Source organism: Pan paniscus, chromosome 11 (assembly GCF_029289425.2).
Source record: "Pan paniscus chromosome 11, NHGRI_mPanPan1-v2.0_pri, whole genome shotgun sequence".
NCBI classification, from domain to species: Eukaryota; Metazoa; Chordata; class Mammalia; order Primates; family Hominidae; genus Pan; species Pan paniscus.
The window spans coordinates 46,959,727-46,982,687 of record NC_073260.2 but is presented as its reverse complement, the minus strand read 5'-3'; the positions used below and the strand labels follow the sequence as shown (position 1 = coordinate 46,982,687).

Below are 22,961 nucleotides of genomic sequence, written 5' to 3'. Positions count from 1 at the left end.
AGCCTGGACGACAGAGCAAGATAATGTCTCAAAAAAAAAATGCTGTTATTAAGATAATAATAGGGATGGAAGTATATATGAAATGATTGGTTATAAATTAATAATTTTTGAAACTGAGTGAGAAGTATACAGAAGTTTATTATTTTATTCTTTCTACTTTCGCTTCTGTCATAAATTCTCCTTGGTAAAAAGGTAAAGAATAAAAGTTGCTAGCACTGTAAATGTAAAGAAAAAAAAACTCTCCATCACTGGAAGTCTTAATACCAGGACTTTGTACAAATGATTGTGCCTTGACTGTAAAGCCAAGGAATGGCATGTGCTTTTGTGCCTTAGCCTGAGTTGTCCCAGTGTTTCTGCCTCTTTAGACCCTCTATAATTTCATTCTTTTTCTATATTTGGGTTCATTTTAAAGCAGCTCCTTAATTTTTTATTATTTCTCCAAGAGAGATATAACTGCTGGAAATGTTTTCTTTGTTATAGCACTGGTCAGAGGTGATTGGGAAAATCGGTTTCAGAGCTCCTCAGAGTCTATAATAGAAACTATAATGAATGCCTCCAATAATAAATACTTAATAAAAGTGCATTGGGGAAAAATGCCGTTTGCCCCTACCTCTGTGTAATGTAGAATATAACAATGTATCTCTAAATAGTAACTGTAGTCTGTTGTAGAGCTATAAGGTAAGGTGAGCTACTGGAGTGAAAGAAGATATAGCAGATAAAAACACATTGTGTTCCTAAGGTGTGAATAAATTTTTTTTCTTTTCCTTCACTAATAAGCATCATTCAGTGATTTCATTCAGAAAAGTATATTGAACAAAGGCAGCATGTTAGCTTTGGGGAGGGGAAGAGAGGATGCAAAGATGACTAACACACAGTCCTTGCAACCAAGCTATCTAAAATCCTCTGGAGAATATGAAAGAACAGACCAAGCTGGGCAACAGAGTGGGACTCTGTCTCTTAAAAAAAAAAAAAAGAAAAGAAAAGAAAAGAAAAACAGAAAGAGAGTGAGGGAGGGAGAGAAAGAGAAAAAAAGGAATGAAGAAAAGGAGGGAAAAAGGGAGGGCTGGAAGAATAGTCAACTATGTATTCATCTCAGCTCAGTAAATCAGCACTTTAGGTAAGATAAAGTAAACAGAGTAGCTACCTGTGGGGACATCTGGCCTTCTAAATGTTTCAAAACAAAGGAATGAGTTGCTTGCATGATTCAGCTTCGAGCTTAACTTTTCCTCTTTAACATAGTGTAGCGGACCCCAGACTTTTTGGCACCAGGGACCAGTTTTGTGGAATACAATTTTTCCACGGACAGGCATGAGGGAGGAAGGAATGGTTTCAGGGTGATTCAATCACATTACATTTATTGTGTACTTTGTTTCTATTATTATTACATTGTAATATATAATGAAATAATTATACAGATCACCATCATGTAGAATCAGTAGGAACCCTGAGCTTGTTTTCCTGCAACTAGATGGTCCCACCTGGGGGTGATGGGAGACAGTGACAGGTCATCAGACAGTAGATTCTCATAAGGAGCATGCAAGTTAGATCCCTCACATGTGCGGTTCATAATAGGGTTTGCACTCCTATGAGAATCTAATGTCACTGCTGATTTGACAGGAGATGGAGCTCAGGCAGTAACACAAGCAATGGGAAGTGGCTGTAAATACAGATGAAGCTTCACTCACTTGCCCACCTTTCACCTCCTGCTGTGTATTCCAGTTCGTACCAGTTGTGGTCCATGACCCTAGGGTTATAGACCCCTGGCATAGTGAATTTGGGGTCCTGAGATTTTGTTTTCCTTTCACATATTCCAACAAGAATGTGATTGTGATACAGTAACTGAGAATAAAAAGGAAGGAATGGATGCAAGAAGCATGAGAAGGTAGGGCAGGACTTGGCACCTGGTTGTCCGTAGAGATGCAGGAAGGTTAGAAATCAGCTGAGCAACTCCTAGAAGTTTAGGATCTGCACAGCTGGGAGGAAAAACAGAGTCAATAGGGACCTTATGAGTTCGAAGGAAATGGTTTATGATGTTCATTTTGATTGAGTTTTATGCCACCAGATGTTTAAGTTTGCTTCTGAAAGGTTGCTACTTTTGAATGAGGTAAGTGTTTGAGATGTGGATTTTGAAGGACTCACCCTAAAGGTAATGATTACAATGGATGAAATTTTTAGGGAATAAAGAGAAGAGACCAAATGAAGGATACTGGGGAACACTAGCCACTAAAGGACAACCAGAAAAGCATAATGTGTGTTAGCAAAGTTGTAACCACCCAAGGGTTTCTTCCAGCCCACTGCACAAATGAAGACTGCAGCATTGTAGTAAAGAAAGAGTTTAATAGACACAAGGCTGGCCACACCACGTGGGAGATGGAGTTAGTACTCAAATCATCTTGTGGGTTAGGGGTTTTTCTCTTTTTTCTTTTTTTTCTTTTTGAGAGAGTCTTGCTCTGTCACCCAGGAGGCTGGTGTGCGGTGGCATGATTTCTGCTGACTGCAGCCTCTGCCTCCCAGGTTCAAGCGATTATCCTGCCTCAGCCTCCCAAGTAGCTGGGATTACAGGTGCCCACCACTGTGCCCAGCTAATTTTTTGTATTTTTGGTAGAGACGGGGTTTCACCATTTTGGCAGGCTGGTCTCGAACTCCTGAGGGTTAGGGGTTTTTCAAAGGCAGTTTTGGAGAAGTGGTCAGGGAGGCAAGGCTTGCTGCTGATTGGTTGGGGCAGAGATGAAATCCTATGATTTCATCTCTAGGGGGGTGTAAGCTGTTCTCCTGTGGGCTGAATTGCTTCTGGATGGGGCCACAGGAATGGGATTGGAAGGTCCAGGTGAAGCCGTAGGTGTCAGCCATGCAAAAAAACCTGAAAAGGTATCCCAAAAAGCCAGTCTACAATAGTTACATTATTTGCAGGAATGGCTGACAATCTATGTCTACACCTTAGCAGAATCGGGCTCCTCTCTTCACCCAGTTCATGGCCTTCCATTAGCTTTACAAAATAAGTTGAGTTTTGGGCAAGGTCTATTACATTTAAACTATAGCCTAAAAGTCTTCCAAAGTTAGCTCAGCCCAAAAGCACAGTGATAATTTAAGGAAAGGGAAGATGGAGGGTAGGTTAGTCAGATCTTTTTTACTGTCATAATTTTCTCATTGATATATTTGCAAAGGCGATTTCAAAGTGAACAGAGATTTTCCAGAAAAATAGTGTATCATCATAGTTAAAAGCATGGAGCTAGACTGCTGTATTCAAATCCCAGATCTGCCACAAGTGATTTAATTTCCTTAGCTCCTACACCTAAAAAAACAGATACAGGCTGGGTGCGGTGGCTCACGCCTGTAATCCCAGCACTTTGGGAGGCCAAGGTGGGCGGACACGAGGTCAGGAGATCGAGCCCATCCTGGCTAACACAGTGAAACCCCGTCTCTACTAAAAATACAAAAAATTAGCCGGGCGTGGTGGCGGGCGCCTGTAGTCCCAGCTACTCAGGAGGCTGAGGCAGAATGGCGTGAACCCAGGAGGCAGAGCTTGCAGTGAGCCAAGATTGCACCACTGCACTCCAGCCTGGGTGATGAGCGAGACTCTATCTCCAAAAAAAAAAAAAAAAAAACCAGATATAAGTAAAAGTACCTCATAGGGTTATTGTGAGGATTAAAAGTAAGGCATTTAGAAGAATATCTGAAAATGTTCTTTAAACATCAGTGATATGGTTTGGATCTGTGTCCCCACCCAAATCTCATGTCAAATTTTAATCCCCAATGTTGGAGGTGGGGCCTGGTGGGAGGTGATTGGATCATGGGGGCGGATTTTCCCCTTGGAGCAGTTCTCATGATAGTAAGTGAGTTCTCATGAGATCTGGTCATTTAAAAGTGTGTGGCACCTCCGCTTTCTCTAGCCAAGTGAAATGCTGCTCCCCCTTCTCCTTCCGCCATCATTGGATGCTTCCTGAGGCCTCCCCAGAAGCAGACTCTGCCATGCTTCCTATACAGCCTGCAGAACTATGAGCCAATTAAACATTGTTTATAAATTACCCAGTGTCAGGTATTTCTTTATAGCAGTGTGAGAATGGACTAATAAAATCAGCTATTATTGTTTAATGTTATTTGTATAAGATAATTTTGGGAAAATAGATTAAGGAGAATTGTTAGGTCAGCCACAACAGATTAAGGTCCATGTGAATAGAAAGGTAATACAGACTGAGGTAAGGCAATTCTTTCTTTTTATTATTATTATTATTATTATACTTTAAGTTTTAGGGTACATGTGCACAATGTGCAGTAAGTTACATATGTATACATGTGCCATGCTGGTGTGCTGTACCCATTAACTCATCATTTAGCATTAGGTATATCTCCTAAAGCTATCCCTCCCCCCTCCCCCCACCCCACAACAGTCCCCAGAGTGTGATGTTCCCCTTCCTGTGTCCATGTGTTCTCATTGTTCAATTCCCACCTATGAGTGAGAACATGCGGTGTTTGGTTTTTTGTTCTTGCGATAGTTTACTGAGAATGATGATTTCCGATTTCATCCATGTCCCTACAAAGGACATGAACTCATCATTTTTTATGGCTGCATAGTATTCCATGGTGTATATGTGCCACGTTTTCTTAATCCAGTCTATCATTGTTGGACATTTGGGTTGGTTCCAAGTCTTTGCTATTGTGAATAGTGCCGCAATAAACATACGTGTGCATGTGTCTTTATAGCAGCATGATTTATAGTCCTTTGGGTATATACTCAGTAATGGGATGGCTGGGTCTAATAGTATTTCTAGTTCTAGATCTCTGAGGAATCGCCACACTGTCTTCCACAATGGTTGAACTAGTTTACAGTCCTACCAACAGTGTAAAAGTGTTCCTATTTCTCCACATCCTCTCCAGCACCTGTTGTTTCCTGACTTTTTAATGATTGCCATTCTAACTGGTGTGAGATGGTATCTCATAGTGGTTTTGATTTGCATTTCTCTGATGGTCAGTGATGGTGAGCATTTTTTCATGTGTTTTTTGGCTGCATACATGTCTTCTTTTGAGAAGTGTCTGTTCATGTCGTTTGCCCACTTTTTGATGGGGTTGTTTGTTTTTTTCTTGTAAATTTGTTGGAGTTCATTGTAGATTCTGGATATTAGCTCTTTGTCAGATGAGTAGGTTGCAAAAATTTTCTCCCATTCTGTAGGTTGCCTGTTCACTCTGATGGTAGTTTCTTTTGCTGTGCAGAAGCTCTTTAGTTTAATTAGATCCCATTTGTCAATTTTGTCTTTTGTTGCCATTGCTTTTGGTGTTTTAGACATGAAGTCCTTGCCCATGCCTATGTCCTGAATGGTAATGCCTAGGTTTTCTTCTAGGGTTTTTATGGTTTTAGGTCTAACGTTTCAGTCTTTAATCCATCTTGAATTAATTTTGGTATAAGGTGTAAGGAAGGGATCCAGTTTCAGCTTTCTACATATGGCTAGCCAGTTTTCCCAGCACCATTTATTAAATAGGGAATCCTTTCCCCATTGCTTGTTTTTCTCAGGTTTGTCAAAGATCAGATAGTTGTAGATATGTGGCGTTATTTCTGAGGTCTCTGTTCTGTTCCATTGATCTATATCTCTGTTTTGGTACCAGTACCATGCTGTTTTGGTTACTGTAGCCTTGTAGTATAGTTTGAAGTCAGGTAGCATGATGCCTCCAGCTTTGTTCTTTTGGCTTAGGATTGACTTGGCGATGCGGGCTCTTTTTTTGGTTCCATATAAACTTTAAAGTAGTTTTTTCCGATTCTGTGAAGAAAGTCATTGGTAGCTTGATGGGGATGGCATTGAATCTATAAATTACCTTGGGCAGTATGGCCATTTTCACAATATTGATTCTTCCTACCCATGAGCATGGAATGTTCTTCTATTTGTTTGTATCCTCTTTTATTTCCTTGAGCAGTGGTTTGTAGTTCTCCTTGAAGAGGTCCTTCACATCCCTTGTAAGTTGGATTCCTAGGTATTTTATTCTCTTTGAAGCAATTGTGAATGGGAGTTCACTCATGATTTGGCTCTCTGTTTGTCTGCTATTGGTGTATAAGAATGCTTGTGATTTTTGTACATTGATTTTGTATCCTGAGACTTTGCTGAAGTTGCTTATCAGCTTAAGGAGATTTTGGGCTGAGACAGTGGGGTTTTCTAGATATACAATCGTGTCATCTGCAAACAGGGACAATTTGACTTCCTCTTTTCCTAATTGAATACCCTTTATTTCCTTCTCCTGCCTAATTGCCCTGGCCAGAACTTCCAACACTATGTTGAATAGGAGTGGTGAGAGAGGGCATCCCTGTCTTGTGCCAGTTTTCCAAGGGAATGCTTCCAGTTTTTGCCCATTCAGTATGATATTGGCTGTGGGTCTGTCATAGATAGCTCTTATTATTTTGAGATACGTCCCATCAATACCTAATTTATTGAGAGTTTTTAGCATGAAGGGTTGTTGAATTTTGTCAAAGGCCTTTTCTGCATCTATTGAGATAATCATGTGGTTTTTGTCTTTGGTTGTGTTTATATGCTGGATTACATTTATTGATTTGCGTATATTGAACCAGCCTTGCATCCCAGGGATGAAGCCCACTTGATCATGGTGGATAAGCTTTTTGATGTGCTGCTGGATTCGGTTTGCCAGTATTTTGTTGAGGATTTTTGCATCAAAGTTCATCAAGGTTATTGGTCTAAAATTCTCTTTTTTTGTGTTGTCTCTGCCAGGCTTTGGTATCAGGATGATGCTGGCCTCATAAAATGAATTAGGGAGGATTCCCTCTTTTTCTATTGATTGGAATAGTTTCAGAAGGAATGGTACCAGTTCCTCCTTGTAGCTCTGGTAGAATTCGGCTGTGAATCCATCTGGTCCTGGACTCTTTTTGGTTGGTAAGCTATTGATTATTGCCACAATTTCAGAGTCTGTTATTGGTCTATTCAGAGATTCAACTTCTTCCTGGTTTAGTCTTGGGAGAGTGTATGTGTCGAGGAATTTATCCATTTCTTCTAGATTTTCTAGTTTATTTGCGTAGAGGTGTTTGTAGTATTCTCTGATGGTAGTTTGTATTTCTGTGGGATCGGTGGTGATATCCCCTTTATCATTTTTTATTGCGTCTATTTGAATCTTCTCTCTTTTCTTCTTTATTAGTCTTGCTAGCGGTCTATCAATTTTGTTGATCCTTTCAGAAAACCAGCTCCTGGATTCATTAATTTTTTGAAGGGTTTTTTGTGTCTCTATTTCCTTCAGTTCTGCTCTGATTTTAGTTATTTCTTGCCTTCTGCTAGCTTTTGAATGTGTTTGCTCTTGCTTTTCTAGTTCTTTTAATTGTGATGTTAGGGTGTCAATTTTGGATCTTTCCTGCTTTCTCTTGTGGGCATTTAGTGCTATAAATTTCCCTCTACACACTGCTTTGAATGTGTCCCAGGGATTCTGGTATGTTGTGTCTTTGTTCTCATTGGTTTCAAAGAACATCTTTATTTCTGCCTTCATTTTGTTATGTACCCATTAGTCATTCAGGAGCAGGTTGTTCAGTTTCCATGTAGTTGAGCGGTTTTGAGTGAGTTTCTTAATACTGAGTTCTAATTTGATTGCACTGTGGTCTGAGAGACAGTTTGTTATAATTTCTGTTCTTTTGCATTTGCTGAGGAGAGCTTTACTTCCAACTATATGGTCAATTTTGGAAAAGGTGTGGTGTGGTGCTGAAAAAAATGTATATTCTGTTGATTTGGGGTGGAGAGTTCTGTAGATGTCTATTAGAGACTTAGACTCCCACACAATAATAATGGGAGACTTTAACACCCCACTGTCAACATTAGACAGATCAGTGAGACAGAAAGTTAACAAGGATACCCAGGAATTGAACTCAGCTCTGCACCAAGCGGCAATTCTTTCAAAAAGGGATGGAATTGTGAATGAAAGAGAAATAGTATGGTAGCTTAAGGGAAACGAAAATTGAAATTTTTTAAAAAAAGCTTTTGGAATGCTGGGTGTGGTGGCTCACGCCTGTAATCCCATCTACTCTGGAGTCTGAGACAGGAAGATCACTTAAGCCCAAGAGTTTGAGACCAGCCTGGACAATTTGTGGAAAGACCTCATCTCAGGAAAAAAAAAAAAAAAAAAAGTTTTTGTTTTAGTGACTTCTAAATACCTCATAATACTTAAAGAAAATCACTTCAGTAATTTAGTCCTCCATCAACCCAGTAAATAGTAAGTCACTTGTTTTCAATCTTTAATGGATTTTTCCAGTGGGTAATATTTTGTATTCACCAGAAAATGTGTTTTTGGCAGTAAATGTTAATGCAGTTTTGGTTGTTTATGATTTTTATTAGTGATTTGTTTTTTGCAAACTTAAAACCAAAAATGGCTAACAGCTGGAGGATTGAAAATAAACATAAACCTCAGTGAATTAACTGCAGGGATTTCAAGAATCATTTCCAGTATTTTAAAATTTTGGTTTTGTCTTTTCTTTTTATAAAAAGATTAACTTAGCTACTTTAAGCTCCACTATTCAGATCATAGATAAATCTGTTTTTTATTCTAACCTTAGTATTTACCTTATGATTTTAATGATGAATTTCAAGATGTTGGGTTTTTTCAATGTCAATAAACATTTTTTACTTTTACATATGTTCTTATAAGTGCCATGATATCACAATTTTTTGTTACATTGTAGAAAAATTTATTTTGTTTATTAAAGCAATTGAAACTTTAGAATATTTTAATTTTTGAGTGATTATTATAGTATTTTCTTTTATCTTTAAGGACTTCATGATCTTTTATTTTTCTTTGTAAATGTTTATGGTTTACAAAGCATTGCATATATATTTTTATCATTTATTCTTCATAACAACCTTGTTCAGTGTTGTCACCCCTACCCTTTATAGGTGAGGAAGCAGGCTCAGAGAGGTGGTAACTTGCCCAAGACTATAAATGGAACTGGATTTCCAAGGCAAAGTTCTGCAACCCGGGACACTGCTGGTTCTAGCACTACTGGTGGTGAACATTTATTATTAAAATCATACTATCATCATCCCTCTACTCATACCATGGTCTTCCCTCTTTTTTTGCTCAAAAAAGTAGCAGTTTTGTTCCAGGTTTCCAGATATGTCATTTTAGAAATTGACTAACTTTCCTGTAAAGCCGTTGTTTGCAACCTGCTGAGATTTTGCCCTACCTTCCACCACTCCCTGCAGGGACATTTGTCAATTTCTGGAGAAATTGTTGATTGTCAAAACTATAGAGGTAGAGGGGAGGCTGGATGCAGTGGCTCATGCCTGTAATCCTAACACTTTAGGAGGCTAAGGCTTGGAGGATTACTTGAAGCCAGGAGTTCAATATCAGCCTGGGCAACAAAGTGAGACCCTGTCTCCACAAAAAATTAGCTGAGCACAGTGGTATGCACCTGTAGTCCCAGCTACTTGGAAGCCTGAAGCAGGAGGATTGCTTGAGCCTAGGAGTTTGTGGCTACAGTGAGCTATGATCACACTGCTGCACTGCAGCCTGGGCAACAGAGCAAGACTCTGTCTCTTAACAAAATAAAAAACAAACAAAAACCTGTGGAGGGCAGGGGATGCAGGTGTTACTGCCATCTAGTGTGTAGAGACCAGGGTGCAACTAAAAGATGTACAGGGCAGCCCCTGCCGCAAAGAATGACCTGGCCCAAAATGTCAAGGGAGCCAAAGTTGAGTAACTCCACTGTGAAGAATAAGACTTTATTTACCCATTCTTAACCTCGAAATCCAAACCTCCATCTCTTGTATATCTGTAATGTTGTTCTTTCCCCCTCACCCCCAAGTTATTTAAAATCTTGTTTTTGATGTAGCTTAATATAAAGGTGATTATCTTTCATAGCATAGGAATTACATGGTGTATTGTTATTATTATATGTATTAATAACATGTATTATTGTTATTAAGAATTTACATTAGGCCAGGCTCAGTGGCTCACGCCTGTAATCCCAGCACTTTGGTAGGCAGAGGCGGGCAGATCACGAGGTCAGGAGTTCGAGACTAGCCTGGCCAACATGGTGAAACCCCGTCTCTACTAAAGATACAAAAAATTAGCTGGGCATGGTGGCATGTGCCTGTAATCCCAGCTATTTGGGAGGCTGGAGCAGGAGAATCGCTTGAACCCAGGAGGCGGAGGTTGCAGTGAGCCAAGATCAGGCCACTGCACTCCATCCAGCCTGGGCTACAGGGCGAGATTCCATCTCAAAACAAAACAAAAAGTAATAATAATTGACATTAATACTGCTCTAAACATGTTATATATAGATTAGAGTTTTCTGAAGAATAGTTTATATTGCTGGGTGGGTGAAGAAAAATAACATCAAAGCACAAATATTTTATTTCAAACTAATATTTTTAATGAAAATTTCCCTGTTTTCTGATTTTACATATGTTGAATGCCAATAAGAAATACATAAAGAACTCTGAGCATTTATATAGAGCTTTCAGTTTCTGTCTGTTTAATTTGATGCTCTGCTTATTCAGTTATACTAGATGTGTTTCTCAGAGTTATCCAGTCCATACGTATTTGAAGAGACAATTTGGTGTAGAATTGTTAGTGTCCAGGCTCTTCCAAGCAAGGTCTTCCAAAGGGATATCTCAAAAATATTCCTTAGAGTTGAAGTGGCAATGTTATATAGCCTAACAATTTTCATGCTATTAAAAGCTTCTAATAGCTGATCATTAAAATGCGAGTTACAGATTTTATGAAACACTACACGTTTTTACAGAGATTTTTAAATCAGGTAATAATTAAAAAAAAAAAGCATATGCTATAGCCCCAAACCAGCTCTTATGCTACTGCATTTATCAAGTTGGTAATGAACATTTACTGAAGGCTTTATTTTAAGAAATTAGTTTTAAACATAAAGATGGGCTCTAAGACATGATAAGGTAATTTCAATAAGATTATATCAAATCATACTTTAAGATGATTAAAAATATTACAGTACTACCCAAGTTACTAAAGAATAAGAATAGTATAATGCACTCTTCACATTACTGTCTTTGTTAATTCTGTTTTTCTAACAGCAAATGAAAGAGCACAAATTTTGCTAAGTCAAGCATTCCATTTACAGTACAGTTCTTTTTAAAATATGCTTGATAACAAAGTGTTAAATACTGAATATCTTACTTTTTTGTTATGAGGAAAGGAATGGTCAAGCATGAGATTTATGTAAGATCATTTGTACGCAAAAAGAAACTGCAATAGATGCTTGTTTCTCTCAACCCTTATGTATCAATAGTTTGGCAAAATTCTGTTGAAATTTCTTGTCATAAAATAAGTCAGTGGACTTACCACTTGAGAATAGATATTTGCTTGTATATATAATACTACCATTATTAATAGAGTTCAAGTATTCCAAATGTAGGGATTTTTGAATCTTATATTAAATGGACATTACCAATTACTAATTATTACATTCCAAAGTTCCCAAGCTGAACACTCATTCTGCTCAAAACACAACGAAATGTTGCAGGTTGCATTTCCCAGTATTTCACCGGGTTGTTGAATAAACTTATTGCACTGTATAAAGATTTCTTCATCTTTGGCACTGTTGGACAGAAGTCATTTACTCCCACTCTTGCAATTGAATTAGAATGAAGGAAGATTATCTGTTGTAGTAGGAAAAAAGAAAGGATTAAAAATACCCAGTAAATGTAAACGGAAGATACTCTGTAGTCACCGTTTGTTTGTGGGTTTATTCATCTGTTTATTTTACATTGGCTTGAATGTATTTTCAGGTAAAGTAGATGTACTCACTTATGCATGTTAAATACCTATTATAAAAACTCAAGCTCATGTGTTGTACACAAAAGTGTTGGGGAAGGACTCCCGCCAGGGCCCAGAGCATACTGCCTGGTCACATGGGTCGCTGTCTCTCTCTCCAGATAGATAGATAGATACATACATACGTACATACATACATATATACATAAATACATACATGCGTAATGTTTACTTTTATAAACATACATACATATTTTTAAATATACATATTTATGTGTATATATATGGTTACTTCAGTGCCATATTTACAATAGTGCATTTAAAACATTAGAAATGATCAGAAGAATGAAATTTAATGCTCTAAGAATTAGGCTCACAATTTGATTGTGAAGAATTATTAGCTGGCATTTTCTGTGACCAAAGGAGAATTTTTCTAAGTTGTTTTATAGAAAGATCTATCAACATCCTAAATGCAGAATTGTAATATAGCATCAATAATTGAAATCACTTGATCTTATATACACCAGTGGACAAGTCACAATTTTACAGGCCGTGTACATGTCTTTTTAAATTAAATTCTTACTCAAAAAGTATGGTAAATAGAGGAACTTTCCCTCATTCCCTTTAATAGCCCTTCTAATTTCTTCTTTGGCCTTTTTTGGTAACAGTGAGATTTCTGGGAAATAAAAGCAATCTACTTAACTGACAGCATTTTGGTGTGCTGAAGAGCAGAAGTCTTTTGCTGGCCAAAGTGGGATATCCTCCCTGGCTGTTGTTACCTCTAGATTCTGCCTTTATGTCTTAGTAAGACTGATATGAGACCAATCATGAAAATTCTAGGCATTGCTAAAACATTTAAGTTTGGTGTTCAGTCCCCCAGCTGCTCAATATAAGTGCAAGGTATAGTTTACCATAGTACTGATCTCACTGGGAATGAAAACCTGCTGGACATCAGTGTGTTTACTTTGTGGACATTCATTGAAATATATGCTTATGACATGTGTTCTTCTGTTTGTGTTATAATTCTATTCATTTAATTAATGCTAGCAAGAGTATAGGTAGATTTAAGAGAGACCAGAAGCTGGAAGCAGAGTTGTGGAGCAAATTAAGCAGAAATGACATCAGGGATGGGGCAGCTTGAGAGAGGACAGACTCAAGTTGTAGTCACTGGCTAAACAGACATCCAAATGCAGCATTTGGAAAAGTCAAAGCAAAAGTTGTCATCTTGAGATTAGCACCTGCCTATATTACATTCATTTTGATGGTTTGTATCTCAAAGGAGTACAGTGAACGAAACTTGTTTAAAGATACATCGGAAAGAAAAAGAGAAGAGGCAGAGTGGCTTGTTGCCCAGTTTTGTTCTCAAGCTCCTTGGAAGATGAAAACTTTTGTTCTTGGGAAGATCTAAATCTTTATTAGATTCTCCAAGGAATCTGTGGCCCCTTCCAGCCAGTTAAGAGTTGTCAAATAGAAGGAAAAGATTTCTAATAATGAATAAAAACAAACAACAAAATGGGAACTCATGATGCTCCAGATGGTGACTTTAAATTGGTTATATACTGTATTCTGGTTGGAATGTTTAAAAAAATATATACATGTCTATCCTAGCACCACACTGAAAGCGAAAATACCAGGAGCCTAATCCTCTTGCTCTGCCTTGAGAAATGTTTCCAGATCAAAAGGACACGTGACACTGCTCCATGTCCTCCTGACCAGTCCTGCCTCTGCGTAGCCACCCCTGCCCTAAAATCTGAAATTAACTGTGCCAGCGGCTTTGCTGCAATGTCCTCAGCAGTTTCAACAGGAGAAACCAAAAGATGGAAATGGATCCTGAGCTTTTCTTGTGACGTCAATGTAGAAACCATTCTCCTAAAGCTCTCCTACTTCTTAAAACACCTCATGCAACCTGGAGAGTCATTATGTTTGAATCACCCTTGCTGCTTACTTGGTCTTTGCTTGAGGTGTGCTAAAGTGTGTTATAAAAACTGAAGAAAAGTACCAATATCTACTGAACACAAGTAGAATGTTTTACCTGGAGGTATTTCAACTCTGGTAATCCTGAAGGGATTTTTTTTAGTTTATTGTTTTCCAAATGTATTTCTCTCACACGTGGTATGTTAGCAAGACTCCCATTTTCGATATCTGTGATTTTGTTGTTTCCTAGGCCCAGCCTAAAAATGATATAAAATGCATCAAGTCTTACACAGATTGTTAGGTGTGATAGAGTTAGCTGAAAACACCGCAAACTAGTTAGAATATAAGCCTGTCCTATTTATATATATGTTCAAAGATATTTCATTACTTTATTTAATAACCTACTTCAGTATGTAACAACTATCTTCCAGTTTTGTCAGAAAATTCTTTGACCTAAATTTAACAAAAGGGAAATTTGAAAAGTCATTTTCTTCTTTTCACTTGATTCTCCCCTATCAGCAGAGGTGGTAATAACGGTGGTTCTTTTTTTTTTTTTTTTTTTTTTTTTTAAGATGGAGTCTCGCTCTGTTGCCCATGCCCAGGCTGGAGTGCAGTGGCACAGTCTTGGCTCACTGCAACCTCAGCCTCCCGAGTAGCTGAGATTACAGGCGCCCTCCACCATGCCTGGCTAATTTTCGTATTTTTTAGTAGAGATGGGGTTTTACCATGTTGGCCAGGCTGGTCTCGAACTCTTGACCTCGGGATCTGCCCGCCTTGGCCTCCCAAAGTGCTGGGATTACAGGCGTGAGCCACCACACCCGGCCAATTGTGGTTCTTTCTAGTTTTCCCTTCACACTCTCCAGTTCCAACAGCAACTGGCTAAACAGACAGTGATCTCTACCAGGGTCCCTGTGCACATTCTCCAGGAGGTATCATTCTAAGTTAAAATTTTGGGAACGTTTACCTTTGTAGTTCTTTGTATCGTTTAAAATCCTCAAGTTCCACTGTTGAAATTTTATTATAATCTAAGTGAAGCTCCAATAAAGTTGGTGGTAAGCCTAATAAGAAGAGAAAGATATATGTTAAGTCAAGTATCGCTAAGCCCAATTGACTATTTGTTTACTTTTCAAGTTTCAGATTATGGATTTAGGCGACTTTTTAGGCACTAACTCTTTTTTTTCTTTGAGACAGAGTTTCACTCTTGTTGCCCAGACTGGAGTGCAGTGCCGTGATATCAGCTTACTGCAACCTCCATCTCCTGGGTTCAAGCAGTTCTTCTGCCTCAGCCTCCTGAGTAGCTGAGATAACAGGTACGCACCACCATACCTGGCTAATTTTTTGTACTTTTTAGTAGAGATGGGGTTTCACCATGTTGGCCAGGTTGGTTTCAAACTTCTGACCTCAGGTGATCCACCCCCCTCGGCCTCCCAAAGTGCTGGGATTACAGGCGTGAGCCACCACACCCAGCCTGGTACCTACTTTTTATTAACTTCTTATTATGGTAAAATTGTAACCATTCATAAAAATAGTAACTAGTATTATGAACCACCATGCTCAGCTTCAACAGTTATCTCCATTTTTCCTATCTTGTTTTATCTACTCTATTAATTATTTATTGATCGGTTTATCTGTTTTTATTTTGCCATATTTCTTTTGCTGGAGTATTTAAAGTCAAATCTTATACATAATGTCATTTCTTCTATAAATTCTTCAACTAGATGTCTCTAACTGATAAGGTCATCTTGTTTTTTGTTTTTTAACATAACCACCCTGTTAATATCACATCTAACAAGATTAATAAATTCTTTACTGTCATCTAATATAGTAAAGTTTCCCCACTTGTCTCAAATACGTCATTTTACAGTTGATTTGTTCAAGTTAGGATTAAATGAAGTTTACAAATACATTTGGTTCTTATCGCCTTGAAATCTCTCTTAATGTACAACATACTCCCTCCTTTTTTCTCCCTCTTCTTTTGATTTATTTCCATATTAATTTGTTTGAGACACTCCTTTTGTGGATTTGGCTGACAGCTTCCATGTGATATCATTTATCAGGATCCTTTAACTTCTTCCTATGCCCTGGTAGTCAGATGCAGAGATACATTCAGATAAAAGTAAATCAGCCTTTCACCTGAGGTTCTTAGCATTCATGCACGATTGTTGCCTAGATCCATTCTGTCATTAGGAATTGGAAAATGGTGACTTCCTGATGTCATTCTTGATGGATTTATTAGCTGGAATTCTTCTCTAAAGAATTTTCTTTCATTAATTATTTAGTTACTTTGTAAGATTGTTTTTATAGAAAAGGCAGCAAAACTTGATTCATTCAAGTAATGAATTCATGCAATGCCCAGAGGTGACCAGTTAAGGTTTTTTGTGTTTTTTTAAAAACACCATTATAAACACGGATTTTTACCCTATTTGATATGTTCAGGTCATTGCAGTATTTATTCTTTCTTTTCTTTTCTTTTTTTTTTTTTTTTTTTGTGGCAGGGTCTCACTCTGTCACCCAGGCTGGAGTGTAGTAGCGCAGTCTTGGCTCACTGCAGCCTCCGCCTCCCAGGTTCAACTGATTCTCTTGCCTCAGCCTCCCAAGTAGCTGGGACTACAGGTGTGCACCACCATGCCCAGCTAATTTTTGCATTTTTGATAGACATGGGGTTTTACCATATTGGCCAGACTGGTCTTGAACTCCTGACCTCAAGCGATCCGCCTACCTTGGCCTCCCAAAATGCTGGGATTACAGGCATGAGCCACTGTGCCTGGCTCTATTCTTTCAATTAGCAGTAGTTTTTGTGTAAACTAGGTGTATCTGTAGTACCCCCGCACATGGCAGGTGCCCAGTGAATAATCGTTCTTTCTCTTCTCAACGGGGCATATCCTGACCCCCACTCTCCCCAAATGAACTAAAGCTGGAATGAAAGGGACTGACCAGAAGATTCCATCAAACCTCATTTTGTTAGCCCTATATACAAAGTATTATTTGTCAACCCAAGTATCTGGTTAGCTAGCTGGAAAATGCTTTCCTTTTTTCAAGTCTTGATGAAATATTTCCTTTCTATATTAGCAATAAAGACGGATGAAGATAATTGAAACATCTTTATGAATAGCAATAATAGTTTCCATGACTGAATTTATTTTGATAACAGAATCTATTTTGAATTTTAAAATAAATAAACTAGGGAGCAGAAAAATAATTCTTCTAAACTGAGAAGGTTCTAATTTCTTGAATTTTGATTAATTGAGCTTAATTGTATTTATGGAATGATTATGTGGACCCTCCAGTATGTAAGGTAAAGTTTCTGTCCTCAAAGACATTATTTGCTAATTTAGAGCAGATCCATCATACATACAAAAATCACTAGAAAAATAGCTGGTGCAACGTGCCAGCCTATTCTAGAATAGGTTCTACAAAGTTGGAAGAGAAAAATCTCTGGGAGAGGACTTGTGGAAGTTGAGGGAACTGTTGTGTCCCTTAGGAAATGGGGAAGGTGGGTAACCAGAGAGAAGATTGAAGTGTAGCCTCTAGGATAAAACGAGCAGAGGTGTGAATTTGGCAGAAGCTCAGTAACTGCTGACAAATGTTAGCACACTTTTGTACCGGAATTTCTGTTCCCACCCTGTCTTCAAACAGGTCTCCCCTCTTCCCCACATAATATTATGCAGTAGAACTTCCTGAACGAATAGGAAAGAAGACATTTTCATCCTGTCCACATGATAACTTGTTGGGTCTGGTGAGGACCCTCAGGATACCTGCATCCTTTCATCTTGCCACAGGGGGTAATACTGACTGGATTATGCCATGCAGGCAGTCAGCTTTCACAGGTTAGTGAATTCTGAATGTCAAGGGGATTTGAAGGAATAGTTATTTAAGTTGAGAGATTTGATTCCAATTTAAATTTCTAAAGATTCCTTTTGGCTTTGAAAGAATCTTGAAAACTCATGAGAAGTTAAACCTTTACTTTTAAGATACACTTTGAAATTTAAATAGAATTTTGCAGTGTAGGAAAGACTTTTGGTGTGAACATAAAGAATGGCCATGTCAGGAGATGTGGCCTGGAACAGCAGCTCCCTCCTCCAGCCCTGTAGGCTGTCCTCCTCTCCTCCCTCTACCTTCCTCTTTTCTTTGTCTTCACTCTCCTTTACTGGATGTTATCTTCCAGCAGATGAAAGGGATTTTATATGTTTAACTTATTGGGTAGCATTTGCATTTTTTGTTGTTTTTCTAAAATGGGAAGGTAAATGTAACATTTTTGGTTTCTTGTAGAAAAACATCCACCTCCTTTAAAGCTACACTGAGGTGTTTTTTTGGATTTGTATAGTTCTGAATTAAACTGTTGTTTTCCTGGATAGAAAAGTTATCTTTCCTCTTTTACTTTAGATGATCTTTAGGTGACCTAAGTGAAAGGTCACCTCTTGATTAATAATAACAGCTTTACTGTGTCTTTTAAATTATCTGTATATGTTTGTTTTATTGATCTTCTGGATCAGGTGAGTAGATTAGAGGGGGTCGTGATGAAGTTGCTGCTTTAACTCATGGATACTGAAAGACGGAGCTGTTGGAAAGTAAAAATATGTTGTTAATCATAGGGGTTATTTTTGGCCCAGTTAGTCATCAAAGCAAAGAGAGCATGTGCCCTTGTTGGGAATAAGGAAAGCAAGACTTTGAGCAAGAGTTCCAAGAAAGGCAATCCTATGCAGCTCATCATCAGACAGGGAGCTTGGAAGTAATGGGTTAGAACACTGGTCATCTGGCAGACTTAAGGAGCATTCTACTTGAGATGCTAGCCTTGGGTCACACAAAGCCATGATAAAGAGCACAGTGCTCATCTTGGTAATGATTATGTCACAGGTGGTCACTTCCTACGTGCTGGATGTTGTCCTCAGACCTTTTTGTGTATTGGCCCATTAATCTTCACAGTACACCTGGGAAGAAGCTGGGTACAAAATGCCTTGCCTTGAATGGCATGTCCATTCCTGCCAGAGCCAGGGGCTGCCCAGTCTGGGCTCATAGGCTTCACCTCAAACTGTGGCTAAATGCCTGGGGACAGGGTCTCTTGCCCCATCTATCTTTCTCTGCTTTCTTCTGTATAGAATTCTCCACCTCTAACAGGTACTGCACAGAATGACAGGTATAAATGAGTACATGTCAGGAAAGAGAAGGAAAACTAAAAGTTCATTGCTTCTTAATGTTTATTCTTAGTGGAGTAAAAAAATTGTGGCTTAATTCTGTCAGGAAAAAGGCACTACATATGGCATTTTATGTGTGTGTAGACTATATTGACCAGATTTACTGGTGCAAAGATTTCTAGTTGCAGTGTATACTGCACAGTTTACAATATTAGATTGAATCGTTATTGAAAGGTGACAACTTTAAAATACCATATCTTAGATAAAGTAAATACAAACCTTTAGGAACTGAGGTCAGTTTTGCTTCTGCAATTCTGATATGGAACACCGTCACCCCTTCAAATGCCCCTGGCTCTATCCCATTATTATCAAGAGGGTTTGCACTCATTTCTGTCAGGGGAGAATGACATGACTTAGCACACATAGGTTGTATATAAAGGAAACTCACAGCGCAGAGAGACACATCCCAAGAATGAATATCCCAAGAAGCGTGAGCTTCGTCCTTTAGGCTCGTTTTCACTCGGTATATCTGCTTCTGTCTATCTACTGTCCTTTCTGTCAGCATCAGAAAAATACGGCTTTGTATTATGTAAACTGGAATATATGAGAAGTTCACTATTTTTGACTTTGAATTACCATATCAGTGACATTTTCACTCTCCTCCAACCATGAGCACAATTAAGGTTTTGTTATTGTAATAGTGCATCAAAAAAGATCATCCTTCATATAATCCAAAATGTTTATGTTTTTCTGTGTACATTTTTGTGTCTTAAACTTTTTTTAAATTGTAAGTCAATTAGAAATTGTTGTTTTGTTAGCAGAAATATAACCTTGAAGAAATGCCAGTAAGTGAGGCCAGGCACTTGGTTGAATTAAATGAATAAATGAATTAGTATCTTGGTTATGAATTTTGAATGGATATTATAGGGAGATGGCATGGTTATATGATAGGTGTCAGAAATAAAATCAGGTAGAGTTTTAAATATAAGACAAAAAATTCCTCACATCGATAATCTTAAAGCAGATAACCAAATGTTAGGTGCACATTCCAAATAATATCCAAACTAATTTTGTGTATTATATTTGAGTAGCTTATGCAATACATTAAAAATACTACCTTTAAATTAAATAATAAGTTATATTTTATTAGGGTCTGGTCAGAAACAGAAACCACGCTAAGTGTTTCAAAGGAGGTTCTTTTTTTTTTTTTTTTTTTGAGATGGAGTTTCATTCTGTCACCCAGGCTGGAGTGCAGTGGCGCAATCTCGGCTCACTGCAACCCCTGCCTCCTGGGTTCAAGCAATTCTCCTGCCTAAGCCTCCCAAGTAGCTGAGATTACAGGCGCCTGTCACCACACCCGGCTAATTTTTGTATTTTTGTAGAGACAGGGTTTTACTATGTTGGCCAGGCTAGTCTCAAACTCCTGACCTTAGGAGATCCGCCCGCCTTGGCCTCCCAAAGTGTTGGGATTACAAGCGTGAGCCACCAGGCCTGGCCTCAAAGGAGGTTCTTCAGGGAGAGAGAGACAGTATTACAAAGATCATATTTTCTTTAAGTGCTAAAAATTTTGTTGGACATTTTAATTGGTTTATAAATGGCTTATCTAGGCAAAGATTATTCGAAAATTAATTTTGGAAATTATTCTTAATAGTGACGATAAAGTGTTCTACATCTGCTTGTTTGTTATAATTTCAAGATGTCCCATTCATTTGAAAAACTTACCCAAAACGTGTAAAGCATTCATTCCTTTGAATGTGTCCTTTTGTATTTTCTTAACTTTATTTTCATGAATTCTGAGTTCTGCTAATGATTTGGGAAGATTAAGTGGTATTTCACTTAGTTGATTGTGGGACAGATACAGCCTTCGCAACTTCTTTGTGGTTAGAAAGGCTTTTGGGTGAATCTTCGTTAGCTTGTTGTTGTTCAGGATCAGACCCTTGATCAAGCATAGAAAGTTACACAATATTAGGAAGTGGATTTGATTTACCAGTATTCTACAGTGATTAGCCAATGATGGAAATCAGTACAATTTATATCAGTGGTGTACTAGATCACCCATGTAAAAACTTTCCCAGCCCAATCTAAGCTTTTAAAAAAATTTTACTACTGAGTTAGAAAAGTGCAGAGCTATAATAATTATGTTGTGCCATTGGTTTAGATAGAAGTGCATCTTTTTAATCTTTGAATAGATAATACTTTCATATGGTTAAGCCTTCAACCTCTACTCAGCCTCCTATTTCCCTTCAGGGAAGTGACCAGTGATATTATCTTTATCTTATCTTAAAATCTATTTACTCTACAAAACTATGTTTAATGCACACCAAATATACTTTTGCATGATTTTGTCTACTTTGAAAACCTCACTTCTTTCATATTTACTAATGTTTACCATTTCTCCCAGAACAGAGGCCTGTAAGGAAAAAAATCCTACCATGTGCCCTCAGCATTCTGGCATATTTTAGATATTGGGGATATAGTAATGGATCCTGAGAAATGACTCAATCTCTTATCAGTTTTTTGGGTATTTCTCAGGGCAATAAGACAGCATCCTGCAGAGGAGGTCTAATAACTCCAGAGAGTAAAAAGAGCTCGTACCAGTGTGAGTGTGCTCTCTGCACAAGTCTTTTGCAACATGTCCAAGGGTGCATGGCTGCTTGGGTGACCAGCCATCTCAGTCTGCCCAGATCATGAGATTATGGGATGTGGGGATTTCAGAACCCAAACTGGGAATGTCCTAGGCAAACTGGGACATGTTGGTAACTCTGATAACGATTTTCATTGCAAAATGAGCATATCTCAGTTCTTTACTCTTTGCCAGATTGTTCAAAGAGAATTTTCTGTGTTTACCAAGAATGATGACAGGCCACTAAGCGTCTTCAGGACCTTTTTGTCCCTCTTTACCAATCCAGGTCATCTGATTTTCTCAAGGAGCAGCTCTAGATTCATTCATTTTATGATTTTGTTCTCAAATTCATTTCACAAAAATCTCCCTTTGTTTAATATGCCTCACTGGTATTACTCATATTGTTGTTGTTTTTCCATGGCAGAAATACACATTTTGGTTGCTCAGTAAACTTTTATCTGCACGTTTCCTCATCTCACTCTTGGCCCTTTGTGCTTTCCTTTTCTCACCCTCTGGAAATTCCAGATATATCACTATTGCTAAAAGTTTCACCAAGAAAGGGTAAGCCTAGGAGAAGAGGTGAAACTACATTTTGCTACCAACTGGTAAAATATCCTCGTTTGTGAGTGTGTGATGCCAACTAAAAGTATCTTCTCTTTTCCTTTGGTTACACTGAAAAATGAGGTGAGGGGAATTTAACAACTTGGTGGATCATCAAGATGGTTTGTGAATCCTCTCTTGATTCCAAGAGGTAAATTTAGCAGGAATTATTACTCTCCTTTTAGTGATGAGGAAATGCGTAAAGTGAAGAAAGGTGACTTGCCTATGCCACGCAACAAGTGAGGGTTAGAGAGGCCCCACCACAAAGTGAACCTGTGCGTCAGTGAGATCCAAGTCTAGTGCACTGGGCTTTTATTAGTTTGTTTTTCCTAATTAAAACATGCAGTTGTTGGAACTGCATAAAAGGAAGGAAAAGTAATACAAAACTGTGTAAGAGGTTTTGTGCAGCACTGGTAAGAGCCGCGCCACATGGTGGACTGCCTGCCCTGCATGGTGAGCTGGCTGAGTGATCCAGTTAAACTGCACTCTCAGTGCTGGCTTGGTTATCACAGAGCTTCCAATTCATCATTAACAAACAGTGTAAGGACAGAAGATGAGAAGAGCATAGCCATTCAGTAGTAGGACAGTGATTCATGCCACATGTGTCTCATAATGTCTGGAAGTGAGCTGGGAGGGCTGTGATTGTGTTCAATGATTTTGCTCTGACTGTATCATCCTTTGTGTAAGAACCCAAGTGCCAAACAAGCAGCTAAAACTTAACACAGAGAATTTGTAGAATGTCTAAAAAATAATTTGATTCTCTTAAAAGACAGGTACCATATAAGGTGATATTATAATTATATAAATGTTTTGTAATTGTGTGGTATACCTACAATTCAAGTATAAAGCATGTACTTTAAAAAGTGATTTACATCAGTACACCTGGTCAGTCTGCTAATAGTAGCTTGGCAGTAATACTACTTAACAGCTGGGGGCTTTCCCACCATTGCTCTACACCTGACATGCATTTCTCA

General features: G+C 38.3%; 2 protein-coding genes across 7 annotated transcripts in view; one reads left to right on the top strand and one right to left on the bottom strand.

Annotated features, from left to right (window-relative positions):
- Window positions 1-22,961, top strand: part of CENPP (centromere protein P) — a 295,833-nt gene that overhangs the window by 121,371 nt on the left and 151,501 nt on the right. The window lies entirely within an intron of this gene.
- The window catches only part of ASPN (asporin), a 31,471-nt gene continuing 18,832 nt past the window's right edge, over window positions 10,323-22,961 (bottom strand). For both annotated transcript variants that reach the window (XM_003807841.5, XM_063594329.1), the window contains exons 4-8: window positions 20,487-20,700; window positions 19,044-19,154; window positions 14,597-14,690; window positions 13,751-13,889; window positions 10,323-11,603 (exon numbers count right to left, since the gene is read on the bottom strand). In XM_003807841.5, the coding sequence (XP_003807889.1) occupies window positions 11,406-11,603; window positions 13,751-13,889; window positions 14,597-14,690; window positions 19,044-19,154; window positions 20,487-20,700 (756 nt within the window). In that variant the 3' untranslated portion in view covers window positions 10,323-11,405. The remainder of the gene's footprint in view (window positions 11,604-13,750; window positions 13,890-14,596; window positions 14,691-19,043; window positions 19,155-20,486; window positions 20,701-22,961) is intronic.